The sequence below is a fragment of the Lycium ferocissimum genome, chromosome 5, assembly GCF_029784015.1.
Source record: "Lycium ferocissimum isolate CSIRO_LF1 chromosome 5, AGI_CSIRO_Lferr_CH_V1, whole genome shotgun sequence".
NCBI lineage: Eukaryota > Viridiplantae > Streptophyta > Magnoliopsida > Solanales > Solanaceae > Lycium > Lycium ferocissimum.
Genome location: NC_081346.1, coordinates 56,120,916 through 56,137,326, shown reverse-complemented (window position 1 = coordinate 56,137,326; position 16,411 = coordinate 56,120,916). Strand labels below are relative to the sequence as shown.

The 16,411-nt window shown below is 41.0% G+C and overlaps 1 protein-coding gene across 1 annotated transcript; it reads left to right on the top strand.

Annotated features, from left to right (window-relative positions):
- Nucleotides 1-3,347: 3,347 nt before the first annotated feature.
- On the top strand, nucleotides 3,348-3,872 carry LOC132057837 (uncharacterized mitochondrial protein AtMg00860-like). Its single transcript, XM_059450429.1, has one exon. The coding sequence runs from the start codon at nucleotides 3,348-3,350 to the stop codon at nucleotides 3,870-3,872; it is 525 nt and encodes a 174-aa protein (XP_059306412.1).
- The last annotated feature ends 12,539 nt before the right edge of the window (nucleotides 3,873-16,411 follow it).

Below are 16,411 nucleotides of genomic sequence, written 5' to 3'. Positions count from 1 at the left end.
CAAGTGAAAAGCCTTAAGTGAAAAGCCTTAGTACGTTAACGAATGCCCGAAGAGGTAGTTTATAAGGCTCAGTGATCAGTTATAAGAGTTAGAAGGAAAAAAGAAAGAGTTGTCAGAAGACAGTAATAGTTATAAGTTCGGGAAAGTCCCAACAATAAGTTTTAATGGAAGAAAGAAGCCCAAAAGGTGGGGATGCCTGGGATTTGAAGTTGTTTACAAAATGGTTGCCTAGATGGCAAGGACTATACTAAAGTGCTAGTATAAGCCGCTAATAAATAAGGCCAGTAAGCGTATCAGTTTATCTTTGAGGACGAATGTTCCAAAGGGGGTAATGATGTTACATCCCGCGTTTTCATACGTCAAGTACGTCGTAAGTCAATTTAGGTAAGCTCGGAAATAAGATCATCTTTGAAATTATATAAAGTAAGTTAATCATGATACCTTGGAGGTTACAAAGATTTAAGATCATGATCAGCAAGTACCAAGAGGTTCGGAAAGTTTAGAAGTGAAACGAATCGAAGAAAACAAGTTTTGTCGAAAGTCGACAAGATTGGGAATGTTACAACCACTACTTTTGGGGTAAGACTAGGGGTGTTTAACATGCTAACAAGGTCATTTTATGAGTTATTTTAGTCATATGATAGTTGTCTGTTAAGTTTTGAAGTCAAGCGAGTTGTAAAAGAAAAGTCGAAAAAAGTCGTCACAAGTTACGTTCATAAGTTTGTCGAAATTTAGGTCAAATGTAACTGATATTTTCTCCCAATCTACTTGGAGTTACAGAGTGATCCGCCCACCAAATTGAAGTTCTACGAGTCTAGTTTCCAACGCATTAAACCATTTGTCGATATGACATCGGAGTAGAGAGATATTCGTATTTTCGAGAGACTACGCAAGCAGCTCCCTTTGGGACCCACATAGGCGGTGAAACTTTTCAGATTTTTATTTAAAGTGGTGGGGGCTCCCATATGCTCATATTTTCGTCTCCAAAGCTCCCACAACTCTGAAATAACTCTCTCAAAGTTTCTAACCCATTCAATGTGAAATCCAAGTGTTTACAACACAAACAACTCCTCAGAAAGATCGTAGAACAAGTAGAACATGATTTCTACGGAGTAGTTGTTCTGGTAGGATTACCTTAGGTTGACGAAAGGTCAACAAGGGTTTTTACCTGCTGTCCAAGGTAAGAACTCTCTTTTTCTTGGTGTGTATGAGCTTACTGAAGTATTAAAATGGTTGTTAGGATAAGAACATGCGAAATAGCGGTCGGAAACCGCTAGAAATTGGTTTATTGTTCTTATGATGTTTGAAGTTGTTCTTGTGATATGGAAAATCTAGACATTTAATTAGCATGAGAGCTATGTTTTTGTTGTTGTTTATGGGCTGGATGTAAGAAAAAATGAAACACTATAAGATGTTTTTTGGTTAAGAACTTATGAGGTAAAGGTTGGAAATCGTATTTAAGATGTTGTATTGTATTAGATTGGTTGGTCATTTTTATGATGTGTTGTGGCTGGGAATTTATGGATTAGCTTAAATATGATGTTGTGGATGTTGTTCTTGTGTTGTTGGTATTGATGAAAGTTTGAGGAAGTAAAGAAAGTAGGGGAGATCTTTGTCTGATTTCATATAAAATGAGCTTGCCGCTCGATAATCATTGTTAAGCTCATTATAGTGACAGTAGTGTCCTTATTGTTGGCTGTAGATTCAGGTTGAAGGAGGCTAAGCTCGGGTCGATACGTAAGGGTTCAGTATAAGGTATTTTAAGGCTAAACTCTTCTTTCTTTTGGCATGAGTCCAACGGAAATGAAGGTTTTATCAATGACTCCATTCATGTTAAAATAGAGATATCCTTGATTGTTTTTTGTCCCTGGTTAGGAGTACTTTCATGTCATAAAGATTCATCCTTTATATCTATTGTGATCCTTCTTGGGCTGATAATGTAACACATGACGGCTTGATAGTACATAATGTTAATTGGAGATGTAATGACCTTACGTCACTCCGACAAGTTTAGAAATGTATTCTTATGAGTCTCATGCATTATATCAATGGGTGTCGAAATGGCATTGGATACACATATACGGTATCTATAGAGACGTGATTATGGTACTCTTATCTTACCACAGAGCTACGGCCGGTTAGGCAGTTATGTATCTCTATTTACCATCGGGCTGCAGCCGGTCGGCCAGACACGTTTTTACAACAAGGCTATGGCGGGTCGGGCAATTGCGCATTTACCACTGAGCTACGGCTGGTCGGGAAATTATGCTTTATGCATTTACCACTGGGCTATGACCGGTTGGGCAGTTACCACTGATCAGTTGGGCAATTAGAGTTACGACATTGATATGGTCTCATAAAGTGATATTACAGATAAGTATGATCATTGTGCAAATCATGGCCCTTAGAGGCAATTAGAGTTACGACGTTGTTATAGTCTTATAAAGTGATATTATAGATAAGTATGATAATTGTGCATATAATGTCTTATGACTATGTTTCATTTCTACCATACATATTCAGTATATTATTCACAATGACGTCCCTTTTCCTGGGGACACTGTGTTTCATGCCATACAGGTTCAGGTAGACGAGGAAAAGACCCTCCACTGTAGGCTACCCCGGATATAAGCTTTTGGTTGGTGGGCTCCATCTTATTTCGGAGCATTACCGAATCAGGGTACATTATATATATCATTTTGTATTATGGGTATGTCGGGTGCCCTGTCCCGACCAGGTTTTGATATAAGATACTCCTAGAGACTTTTGTAGACACATGTTCAGTATGTTCAATATGTTTTGTGGCCTTCCAGGCCCTACAGAGTCAGGGATCACATGGTGGCCTCATCGGTTGTTGTCATATATCTTGAGTAGTTCCTTTTAGTTATACAAGAGCATGGTGGCTTTGTCGGCCCGTATAAGTATACATATATATGCTTGTTGTTTGGGTTGCGTTTATCTCAGTTGGCATGATTTCCCTCCTTCAGTTCAGCACAAGTTATAGCCTTATCGGCTTATTATATTAGAAACAGAGTCCAGTTTTCCCTTACAGGCCTAAGTAGTCTGGTTATGTCCAGCAGGTACGAGTTATAGTTTGGGACGCTCGGGGTCTGAGTAAGGCCCTAGGTGCCAGTCATGACCCTCCTGTTTGGGTCGTGACACACCAGTTGAAGATTAAAGCCGAGGATATTCCAAAGATACCCTTCAAGACCCGCTATGGACACTATGAGTTCTTGGTAGTGTCTTTCGGGCTTATTACTGCTCTCAAAGCTTTCATGGATTTGATGAATGGGATCTTCAAACCTTACTTGGATTAGTTTGTGATTGTTTTCATTGATGACATCTTGATGTACTCTCGCAGTAAGGAAGAACATGAGAAGCATTTGAGGATAGCACTTAGGTTATTAAAGGAGAAGAAGTTTTATGCCATATTTTCTAAGTGTGAGTTCGGGCTCAGTTCTGTGGCATATTTGGGGCATGTTGTGTCTAAGGATGGGATTATGGTGGATCCCAAGAAGATTGTGGCAGTTAGAGATTGGCCTACGCCGATTTCAGTGACCGAGATTCAGAGTTTTGTGGGCTTAGTGAGTTACGACAGCCAGTTCGTGAAGGGGTTCTCATCTATTGCTTCCCACTTGACCCATTTGACTCAAAAGATTGTGCCCTTTCAATGGTCCGATGAGTGTGAAGAGAGCTTTCAAAAGCTCAAGGCTTTATTGACTTCAGCTTTGATTTTGGCTTTACCGGTGGAGGGTAAAGACTTTACTATTTATTGTGATGCTTCCCGGATTAGTCTGAGTTGTGTGTTGATGCAAGAGGGTAAGGTGATCGCGTATGCTTCGAGGCAGTTGAAGGTCCACGGGAAGAACTAACCTACTCATGACGTAGAGTTAGCGGTGGTAGTATTTGCTTTGAAGATTTGGAGGCATTACCTGTATGGAGTCCATTGTGAGGTATTCACGGACCATCATAGTGTTACATCCCGTATTTTGAACGTCGGGACGATTCGGGTTAACTATGATAAGTTAGGATTAAGACCATTCGGGGTACGAAGTCGGGACGTGTGACCTTCGATTTTGACGTAAGACCTAAGTGTGTATGACGTTATTGGAATGGAATCATCAAAGAAACTTCGGGACCAAAAAGTGGAATTAAGGGAAGTTGGCTATTATTGAAATAAATGGAAGGAGTAAGACATGGCCATGTGGCCGGCCACCTTAGGAGTGGGCCATGGCCACATGGTTGGCTATTATATGAAAAGAGAGGATGACTTAAGGGCTCATTTTATCATCAACTCCATCACTTAGAAAAAAAAACAAGAACCTTGGAGAGTAAAAGACCAAGCATTCGGCCATGGCAATGGAAAACCAAGACCAAGATTAAGCTTTCCCAAAATTATTTCTTTGATGCAAACCTACTAATTTGAGGGTGCTTAGTAACGTGGAGGTGTTGTTTCAAGCGTTGGATTGTTCGTTTTCATCCTTGGCCAACTTTGGACAAATTGAGGATTTGTGAAGAAAGGTAAATTCTAATCTTGTTTTATGAGTTATGAAGGGTTTATGTGTGTTGTTGTATGTTGTTATGGATGAAATTCATGAGAGTTTTGTATTTGAAGTTGAAGTCGTGTGTATGGTAGTTTAGCCGTGCATGTGTGTATGTTGTGTTAAAGGTGGTGTATGAGTTTATGTAGCATGTTTGGTTATTATGGAGTGTTGAAATGAATGGAAATCATGAAGTATGCATATATGGGTGTTGGCCGAATATGGCCCTTTGTATGTGTTAAGAAATGAATTAGTTTTCTTGGAATTTTGGTTGTTGTTGTTATGTAGATTCTATGTTGGAAATAAGAGTTTAATGATTCAAATTGGTATTGTAAGTATTATGGGCTGATTTGGAAGATTTTGTGTATGTAGTGTAATTTTCATATTTATGGAAATGACATGGTTGGAGAGTAGATTGTTGAAATAAATCACAATTTGAAATCGAGGAGTGTATTAGAGTTGAGGTTCTCGGGTTAAGGGACAATTTCGGGTGACTTGGAGTATTTGTTGGATTATTGGAAATATTATGTGAATGGTTTAAAGAGTTCTTGAATGTTGTTTGATTGGTTTTGGATTGACAATTGAATATGTGTTAGTTTGATTTCATGTTGGTTTGTAAGTATGTAGTCGTAATAAGCATAATTGGAATGTGGTTGGGGTGTGCGGAGAAAGATTGTTAATGCTCGAATGTGTTTGAATTGATTATGGATATTGTTGGAATGATTGTTGGTTTGTTGTGTTGTTGAATTTGGCCGAGTTGAATTCTCGGGGTTGGTCCATTTATAAAAAGTCGCCCCAATTTTTCGTAGGATTATGTGTTAGTTGGAAATGAACTTCTAAATGCTTGGTTGACGTTGGTATTTGTTGATGTCATGTAGATCTTGGGGAGTTCGAGATATAAGTTGAGTTGGATTAGCGTTGTATGCGAGCGAGGTATGTAAAGCTTAACCCTTCTTTGTTTTGGCATGTCTTAGTTCAATATAGGCTATGATACTAGCCTCGAGGAAATTCCATTCGTATAATCCGAGCATGTCTATGATTCGCGTTTGTCTTTTGGCACTCGTAGGTTGATGTGAGAAAATATTGGTTTTGATGTTGTTGGAAAAAAATTGATTTTAGACTTGCATAAAAACTTGGTTTTCAAAAGAGTTTTATTTTAACGATGTTGAAACTACGAACGCTCATAACTTTCGGCTAAGGGCTCGGATTGCCTCGATATCGTCGTGGGAGGTTGTATGACGTGTGATGAGTATGTTTTTCATAGGCGGGCCCGGCTCGGGTCGACACTCGTCCGTGGGTCCCGCGACCTTCCTTTGTACACTTCGGATGACGTTTGGAAGAGTTTGGTATAACGATTTTCTCGATCCCCGAAGTATGATCATTTTACTTACTTTTTGAACCTATGGTAATGATTTTATGCATATGGTTACTCGCGACTCTTGCTCGTGCGGTTTGTTGGTACATCGTTCGCCGGTTCCGGGCCGGTTTGTTGTCGTGCGCATTATGATATATATATTCGGAGTTATCTTTTGTGTTACGGTTCCGAGACCTCGCCATAGGGCGGGGTTCCGTTTACGGGAGTTATCTTTGTGATATGGCTTATGATGAGTTGTGATGATGTGTTGCGTTCGGGGTTGTACGGAGATTTGAAACCTTACGGTGTTATCTTGTGTTATGGCGCCATCGACGGGCGGCGACCATATTTTACTTGCCCTATGCATACTTTGTATTTTGAAAATAAACATTTGGCATTCGGAAAGGTACTTACTTTCGGTACTTCATTTCGAGTGTGTGTGACTCGGTTATTTCTTTGTATTTCTCGCTTTGCATACTCAATACATATTTCGTGCGACCCGCTTTCTTCGGGGGGGCTGCGTTTCATGCCGCGGTACGGACGCCCGGTTTGATGATGCGTCGGTTTAGGACACCTATCTGCTTGTGTTGGAGTGCTCCTTTTATCCCGAGCCTACATCTTGGTATATACTCGTTCGTTGCATATGTGTGTGTGTGTTCAGGGGTACGGCGGGGCCCTGTCCCGTCATATGATTCTGTTAGTCTGTTGGTTTGTTTAGAGGTCTGTAGACGTATATGTGGGTTGTGTGCCTATCCTGTACGGATGAGTTTGTGTATTTTATGTTTTGGGCCGATGTGCCATCGGATAGCCTTATCGGCTTTCGATATATGTATATATGTATGTGTTTGAGTTTGAGATGTGTTTGAAGTAGCGTTTGATATTTGTATCGGCATTAGCCAGCTGTGTGTGATTCAGGTTTGACGAATGCGTTTGGGTGCCCAACTCGGGCACTAGTCACGGCCTACGGGGTTGGGTCGTGACAAAAGTGGTATCGAGCGAGTTTGTCCTCGGATTGTCTACGCATAGTGTCTCGTAGAGTCTTGTTTATCGGTGTGTTGTGCACCACGTCTATAGCGAGGAAGCTACAGGGCATCTAGGGTGTTATTTTTCTTTCTGATCTTAGATCGTGCCATAGAGCCAAGTCATAGGAAATGAGATTCCTTACTCTGATCTTTGATTTCAGCAGAAGAATGGCGTTGATAACAGAAAGTGATTAGCGATGTTGGAAGTTGCAAGCACGCAGGTAAGTAAAGGTATGAAAGACATATACGAGGTGTGTTTATTATTTTCGTCTTGTTGTTGATGTTGGAGGGGGGCTGCGATATGATATATGATCGGGTATGGGGTATGATGTGTTTGGAGATATGCAATCTTTCGAAGTATGATGTCTTTGTGGCGCCGGATGGAGCGGCGACCACGTTTGTCCGCCGGGTCCCGTTATGGACCGTATATGGTATGATGAGTACGATCACCGAGTCCCAGGTTTAGCGGTCCTTCGCATATACGCTTTGGCGGTGGGCGGGATCCGGAGAGAGCACCGAATGTGGGTCCCCGGGTATATGAACCTTACTATAATAATCGATGTATGTGTGTTTGTTGTATGAATGTTGGTTGATAGCGGCAAGTAGGGATCCGAAAACCGATAGTCGGGTATTTGTAAATAACGACGACCAAGGTGTGCCATATAGAGAATTTGGGTGTTTGGAATGAGAAGTAGGCATGTCGTCGGCGAGAAGTTAGTGTCGAGGTTTGGAGAGAGCTAAAATAGTAAGTGTGTTATGAGAGCGTTTGGAAATGTTGTTAGAGCTTCGATTTACTCGCATTAGGTGATGAAAGTCTTGTGATGGGGTGGACGCGATTATATTGGAGTTAGAGCATCGTATTTCATCGAAGTCCGAGGTTAAGCGTGCGGGGTGAGAGCAAATTCGGGATGGGTGACCCCGCGGGAAGTTTTTGGAAATCTTGCAAGTCCGGTGTAGAGGCAAATGAGAAGCTAGGGTGCGGCATGATGTGTGAACGGAAAGTTGTAAGACGAAATCTAAGCCGAGGAGCAATAGAAGAGTTCGAATTCGAGATAAAGAGTATGATTGGTAGGTACGACTATGTGTTATGGTAATAACGGGAACTTTTTTAGAGATCCTTGGATGACCTTATAAGATTAGTTGAACATTCGAGGACGAATGTTCTAAAGGGGAAGGATGTTACATCCCGTATTTTGAACGTCGGGACGATTCGGGTTAACTATGATAAGTTAGGATTAAGACCATTAGGGGTACGAAGTCGGGACGTGTGACCTTCGATTTTGACGTAAGACCTAAGTGTGTATGACGTTATTGGAATGGAATCATCAAAGAAACTTCGGGACCAAAAGTGGAATTAAGGGAAGTTGGCTATTATTGAAATAAATGGAAGGAGTAAGACATGGCCATGTGGCCGGCCACCTTAGGAGTGGGCCATAGCCACATGGTTGGCTATTATATGAAAAGAGAGGATGACTTAAGGGCTCATTTTATCATCAACTCCATCACTTAGAAAAAAAAACAAGAACCTTGGAGAGTAAAAGACCAAGCATTCGGCCATGGCAATGGAAAACCAAGACCAAGATTAAGCTTTCCCAAAATTATTTCTTTGATGCAAACCTACTAATTTGAGGGTGCTTAGTAACGTGGAGGTGTTGTTTCGAGCGTTGGATTGTTCGTTTTCATCCTTGGCCAACTTTGGACAAATTGAGGATTTGTGAAGAAAGGTAAATTCTAATCTTGTTTTATGAGTTATGAAGGGTTTATGTGTGTTGTTGTATGTTGTTATGGATGAAATTCATGAGAGTTTTGTATTTGAAGTTGAAGCCGTGTGTATGGTGGTTTGGCGTGCATGTGTGTATGTTGTGTTAAAGGTGGTGTATGAGTTTATGTAGCATGTTTGGTTATTATGGAGTGTTGAAATGAATGGAAATCATGAAGTATGCATATATGGGTGTTGGCCGAATATGGCCCTTTGTATGTGTTAAGAAATGAATTAGTTTTCTTGGAATTTTGGTTGTTGTTGTTATGTAGATTCTATGTTGGAAATAAGAGTTTAATGATTCAAATTGGTATTGTAAGTATTATGGGCTGATTTGGAAGATTTTGTGTATGTAGTGTAATTTTCATATTTATGGAAATGACATGGTTGGAAGTAGATTGTTGAAATAAATCACAATTTGAAATCGAGGAGTGTATTAGAGTTGAGGTTCTCGGGTTAAGGGACAATTTCGGGTGACTTGGAGTATTTGTTGGATTATTGGAAATATTATGTGAATGGTTTAAAGAGTTCTTCAATGTTGTTTGATTGGTTTTGGATTGACAATTGAATATGTGTTAGTTTGATTTCATGTTGATTTGTAAGTATGTGGTTCGTAATAAGCATAATTGGAATGTGGTTGGGGTGTGCGGAGAAAAGATTGTTAATGCTCGAATGTGTTTGAATTGATTATGGATATTGTTGGAATGATTGTTGGTTTGTTGTGTTGTTGAAGAGTTGAATTCTCGGGGTTGGTCCATTTATAAAGGAGTCTTGATTTTCCGTAGGATTATGTGTTAGTTGGAAATGAACTTCTAAATGCTTGGTTGACGTTGGTATTTGTTGATGTCATGTAGATCTTGGGGAGTTCGAGATATAAGTTGAGTTGGATTAGCGTTGTGTGCGAGCGAGGTATGTAAAGCTTAACCACTTCTTTCTTTTGGCATGTCTTAGTTCAATATAGGCTATGATACTAGCCTCGAGGAAATTCCATTCGTATAATCGAGCATGTCTATGATTCGCGTTTGTCTTTTGGTACTCGTAGGTTGATGTGAGAAAATATTGGTTTTGATGTTGTTGGAAAAAAATTGATTTTAGACTTGCATAAAAACTTGGTTTTCAAAAGAGTTTTATTTTAACGATGTTGAAACTACGAACGCTCGTAACTTTCGGCTAAGGGCTCGGATTGCCTCGATATCGTCGTGGGAGGTTGTATGACGTGTGATGAGTATGTTTTCATTGGCGGGCCCGGCTCGGGTCGACACTCGTCCGTGGGTCCCGCGACCTTCCTTTGTACACTTCGGATGACGTTTGGAAGAGTTTGGTATAACGATTTTCTCGATCCCCAAGTATGATCATTTTACTTACTTTTTGAACCTATGGTAATGATTTTATGCATATGGTTAGCTCGTGCGGTTTGTTGGTACACGGTTTGTTGTCGTGCGCATTATGATATATATATTCGGAGTTATCTTTTGTGTTACGGTTCCGAGACCTCGCCCGGGCGGGTTCGTTTATGGAGTTATCTTTGTGATATGGCTTATGATGCGTTGTGATGATGTGTTGCGTTCGGGGTTGTACGGAGATTTGAAACCTTCGGTGTTATCTTTGTGTTATGGCGCCATCGACGGGCGGGCGACCATATTTTTGTTTTTTATGCATGCTTTGTATTTTGAAAATAAACATTTGGCATTTTGGAAAGGTACTTACTTTCGGTATACATTTCGAGTGTGTGTGACTCGGATTTATTTTGTATTTCTGCTTTGCATACTCGGTACATATTTCGTCGGCCCCTTTCTTCGGGTGCGTTTCATGCCGCGAGTACGAACGCCGGTTTGATGATCGTCGATTTAGGACACCTATCTCTTTGTGTTGGAGTGCTCACTTTTATCCGGAGCCTACGTCTTGGTATATACTCGTTCGTTGCATATGTGTGTGTGTGTTCGGGGGGTACGGCGGGGCCTGTCCGTCATATGATTACATTGTTTGTTGGTTTGTTTAGAGGTACGTAGACGTATATGTGGGTTGTGTGCCTATCTGTACGGATGAGTTGTGTATATTTTATGTTTTGGGGTGTGTGTGTCGGATAGCCTTATCGGCTTTCGATATATGTATATATGCATGCGTTTGAGTTTGAGATGTGTTTGAAGTAGCGTTGGATATTTGTATACGTGTTAGCCAGCTGCGTGTGATTCAGGTTCGATGAATGCGTTTGGGTGCCCAACTCGGGCACTAGTCACGGCCTACGGGGTTGGGTCGTGACACATAGTCTTCAGCATGTGTTCAATCAACAAGATCTAAATTCGAGGCAATGTAGGTGGATGGAGTTGCTCAAGGATTATGACATTACTATTCTTTATCATCTGGGTAAGGCTAATGTGGTAGCTGATGCGCTGAGCCAAAAGGCAGTGAGTATGGATAGCTTGGCGCGTTTGATTGTTGAGGAGTGTCCTTTAGCCATGGAAGTTCAGTGTTTGGCTAATAGTATGGTGAGGATTGATATTTCAGAACCTGGCAAGGTTCTAGCTTATGTTGAGGCGAGGTCGTCTCTTTTGGAGCAGATTCAAGCCCAACAGTTTGAGGATGTGAAATTGTGCAAGATTCGAGATAACGTACTAAGTGGAGAAGCCAAGGAGGCTATTCTTGATGATGAGAGTGTTCTGAGGATTAAGGGGCGTATTTGCATTCCTAAGGTTGGTGGGTTGATTAAGTTGATATTAGAGGAGGCTCACAATTCCAGATACTCCATTCATCCAAGTATGACAAAGATATACCGTGATTTGAGAAAGCATTATTGGTGGTTTAGTATGAAGAGGGACATAGTGGATTTCTTTTCCCAGTGTTTGAATTTCCAGCAGGTTAAGTATGAGCATCAGAGACCAGGTGGTGTGACTCAGAGGATGCCCATTCCCGAGAGGAAGTGGGAGAGAATAGCTATGGAATTCGTGGTTAGTCTACTGAAGACTTTAGGCAAGTTTGATGCCATTTGGGTTATTATGGATAGGTTGACTAAGTCCACACACTTCATTCTAGTTCAAACTACCTACAACTCGGAGAAGTTGGCTAGGATCTACATTAGAGAGATTGCCAGATTGCATGGTGTGCCTATTTCCATCATTTCAGACAGAGGCACTTAGTTCACTTCCCATTTGTAGAGGACTTTACAGAAGGAATTGGGGACTCAGTTGGATCTTAGTACCATTTTCCACTGCGGACGGATGGTCACCCCCGAGAGAACTATTCAGGTGTTAGAAGATATGTTACGGGCTTGTGTGATTGGCTTTGGTGGTCATTGGGACCAGTTCTTGCCTTTGGCAGAATTTGCGTACAACAACAGTCATCACTCGAGTATTGACATGGCTCCATTTGAGGTTTTATATGGTAGGAGATGTCATTCTCCGATTGCTTAGTTTGATGCATTTGATGTGAGATCGTGAGGTACGGACTTGTTGAGAGAGTCCTTGCATAAAGTGAAGTTGATTCAAGAAAAGCTTCTTGTGGCTCTCAGTAGGCAAAAGGAGTATGCGGACCGGAAGGTTCGTGATATGGAGTTCATGGTTGGTAACCAGGTTTTATTAAAGGTTTTACCCATAAAGGGTGTGATGAGATTCAAGAAGAAGGGCAAGCTATGCCTAAGGTTCATTGGCCCACTTGAGATTCTTTGACGCATTGGTGAGGTGTCTTATGAGTTGGCTCTGCCACTAGGCTTAGCGGGTGTTTATCTGGTGTTCTATGTGTCTATATTAAAAAAGTACCATTCTGACGGATTTTATATCATCCAGTGCGACTCAGTATTGTTCGATCAGAATCTGTCCAATTGAGGAGGCTACATGGGAGACCGAGGCTGATATGCGTAGTAGATATATCCTCAGCTTTTTACTGATTCAGGTACTTTCTTTCTTCATCTTTCTTTTCCGTTCGAGGACGAATGGTTGTTTAATTGATATATCTGATGTAACGACCCATTTGGTCATTTAGGCCCTTTTGACTCTTTTATCCAGTTGACCCTTTCCCTAGCTTCGTTAGAGTGGTTTTGACCTGCGGGAATGGGGTGGCATGGTTCCCGAGGTAGTAGGGTGAGTCTTGATGGAATTTGAGGAAATTAGAAGCTTTTAAGTTGAATAAGTGAAAAAGTGTTGACCAATAGTTGACTTTTGGGTAAATGAGTCTTTTCAGAATATCCATCACTTCCATTAGGTTCGAAAGGTCGATTATAACTTGGTAGGATGTTTGGTTCGATTCCCGAGGCACTCTGGGGCGTTTTTGTCTTTGGGTTGGAAACCTTATTTTTTGGGTTTGGGGGATGACCGGGTCAAGATAGCCTATTTTGGGAATTCCGAGGGTGCGATTGGGTTCGTAGTATGTTTTTATAGAGGTTTGCATATTTGGTTTGTATCTGCGAAGTCTCGGATGAGTTTCGGGTTTTGGGTGGAACTTAGTGAAAAACCAGTTTTTTCTGATGTCTGGTGGGCCGCATCTGCGGCCTCGGGTTCGCATCTGCGGGACTTGGTCTACAGATGCGAGGGTATGAGGTGTTAAGTGTGGCCGCATATGCGGACAATTCTCCGTAGATGAGAGGTCGCACCTGCGGAAAGGGGTCCGCATCTGGAAATTGCTAGAAAATATGAACCTTAAATCCCCAATTTGAAGCCTTTTCTTTTCATTCACCAAAATTGAGACTTGGAGGGTTTTGTGAGGCGATTTTGAGGAGCTTGGTGAGATTCTTCCTCTGGGTAAGTTCCCTATCTTCATTTTATGGTTATGTTACCTTTACTTTTGGGAAATCATGTTCTAAGTTAGGGTTTTCGGTGACGAACCCTAAATTTATTTTTGAACTATTTTCTTCTAAATTGAGTTTTTGTTGGGAAATTTCTTAGTTTCTAGTCATTTAATAAATGGGTAATTAGACCTTAAGCTTAAATTCTCCTTTTTATTCAAGAATCTTGTTATGGAAATTGAGGTTTTTCTCCAAATTGGGGTTTTTTGATTATTGATGAAATTAAGGGTCAATTGGGGTTAAAATTGCATGAAACTTGAGGTATTGACTACTTAGACTTTGGGTAACCTAATTTTTCCAATGAATTTCCTATTTTGCTCGTGTGGGCCCGGGGTCATTTTTGGAGTCGTTTTAGAAGTATTTCGATACGGGTGTCCTTAGATTCGTGTACTAACATAGAGTACTAATTTGATAGACTTTGACCATTCTGAGGCAATCCGAAAGGGAAAAGCTCAAGTAGAGTAGTCAGTGGAACCTGTTCAGTTGTTGAGGTAGGTTACGGCTTACCTTTAGCTACACTCCGATTAGCGAAGCATATACAGGTGTTAGCTATTGATAGGGAAATCATGATAGGCCTTCGGGCATAGTTGTGGTGTTAAATCCACTTATTTGGTATGATATCTGTTATGTGGGCTTGTCACCATACTTGATATTCTGTGAATTGGACTGTATTTCTCTTGGTCTCTAGATATCTCACTTGCCATCTGGAAAAAGGAAGGATAATATTGATGGATTGAATTGATTCACGTTCTATGTGAAGTATCTGTTGATTTACTGATATGTGATGTTATTGAGACTGATTTCGTGCATGGCATTGCATTCCGTTCTTATCACTGATATGATTTGACCGTGGTTTTGAAATGTTGATAAGTAAGAGAGTGTAACCTCCGAGGTCCTTACAGGAGAGCGTAAAAGAGAGATGAGAGCCGTGATCCGAGGTCTTTACCGGAGTGGGATGAGTGCTCCTGATCCGAAGTCATACACCGAAGTGAGAGAGAGTGTGTGTACATGGGTTCGCGGGTCCCCATGGGTCATGGCTATTGAGGCATTGCCCTTAGCATATGTGTACGGTGGAGAAGAGCCTATGTGGTAGCTCCTTTCATAGAGAAGGGCTTGTGTGGCAGCTCAGTGCAGTAGCATCGCATTACATTCACATACATTCATTTGTTCTTGACTGTTGACTTGACAACTTATACTTATCATCTGATCTTATACTTGACATGTTTTATGACCTGTTCTTTCGATTATCTGCTCTGCTTGTCTATTTCTTTCTATTTATATATGTGAACAAGTCGTTGTCGGCCTATGATACCTACGAGTACGTGTGTTTGTACTCATACTACACTTGTTGCACTTTTCTTGAGTGCAGAGTTTGTTGCTGGTTCGACAACCCGACCTCGTGAGTGATCTAAGGCCCTTGACCGGAGACTTCCAGGGTGAGCTACTTGTCTGATCTGCAGCCCAGAGGCTCCTCTTGCTTACCTGTCTTCTTTCTCATTCTGAGACAACATTATCTAGTTTATGAGACTGTATTTCCTCTATTAGACTATGTATTTGTTATTACTGGCTCTTGTACGATTTCAGACCATTCTTGGAGTTATGTGTATTTAGTATTTCCGCATTGTTTATATATAAGTTAAGACTGTTATTTATCTTTGTTTACTTCTGTATGTTGAATGTTGACTAAAATGTTTAGCTTTAAGGGAAGGGTTCGCCCACCGGGGGGGATAGTGTGGGTACCGCACAAGCCACGAGTTGGGTCGTGACACCAACTCTTCTTCAAAAGTCAAATTTTGACCAAGCAACACTGAAACCCATTAAATCACATGAGCACCATCCGAATGGCACTCCTTGAGAATCGAAATATAAATTACGGGATCAACACCCGACAAACCAGGTAGCAAAGCTAGACAAACCAGGTAGCAAAGCTAACTCATAGGTGTCACGACCCAAATTACGGAGCCGTGATGGCGCTACCTTCCCCGAGTCAGTAAGCCATCCACAACCCAAATAAAAACAAATTAAGTAAGGAATAATGCGAATTAAGCATACAAGTCCACTTTTTAAGTCATTAAAGCTTTGTAGACATAAATTACAGAATAAGTAAATACATCCCCCAAGACTGGTGTCACTAGTACAAGAACTTGCTAAGATAAATAAGACCAAATTTGGGTGTGCAACCCGAATACTGTTTGGGAATGAAAAAGACATAGAAATAATGTAGAAGGGGAATCCAGTACTACGAATCATTTTGTGGCTCCCCAGAATCCTCCAATCAGCTCATCAACGGGCTGGATAGTCGTGAGGCCCACTCGAACTGGGGATGGAAACTACAAACAAAAAGGTGCAGCAAGTGTAGAGTGAGTACAGGAAACAATGTGTACTCAGCATCATCATCGACAAACTCTATCTTAAAACAGAGACGAGGGTTGGACTTCTGAATACTATTTCCACAAATAACTGCCGTTAGTTCACCATAATAATAATAATAATAATAATGATAATCACATAAGTCCCAATAATCAAAAGTTACAAGCCTAAATTACAGCGTCTAAGTCCTCAAGTTTGATTAAGCATCCAGTAATCAAATCAATAGAGTTCAATCGACAATTTCAAACAACATCTAAACAAGGAATACAAGAGATAATATGATATGTAAATGCTATGCAATGCAAGGCCTTTGTATCTCCAGTACACACACGTTCGAACATTAACGAATTGTGACCCATGGAGGACTCGCAAGGTCCATATACTAACCCGGAATTATTAGATCTCTCAGATCACATCGGGCCTCAGCCATTTTAGGCTTCCAATCACAATACTTAGCCCCGTAGGCTCCAAATCATAATACGTAGCCCTTAGGCTCACATTACTTGTCATCTAGCCAATCTGTCTCAAAATACCATCATCACTCGGTCCGGAATCATTTCCCCTCTGACCTTTCACAAGTATCCTCAAATG

What these genes read in the sequence shown, in the direction of transcription:
- LOC132057837 (XM_059450429.1), top strand. Translation starts at nt 3,348, where the DNA reads ATGTACTCTCGCAGTAAGGAAGAACATGAGAAGCATTTGAGGATAGCA.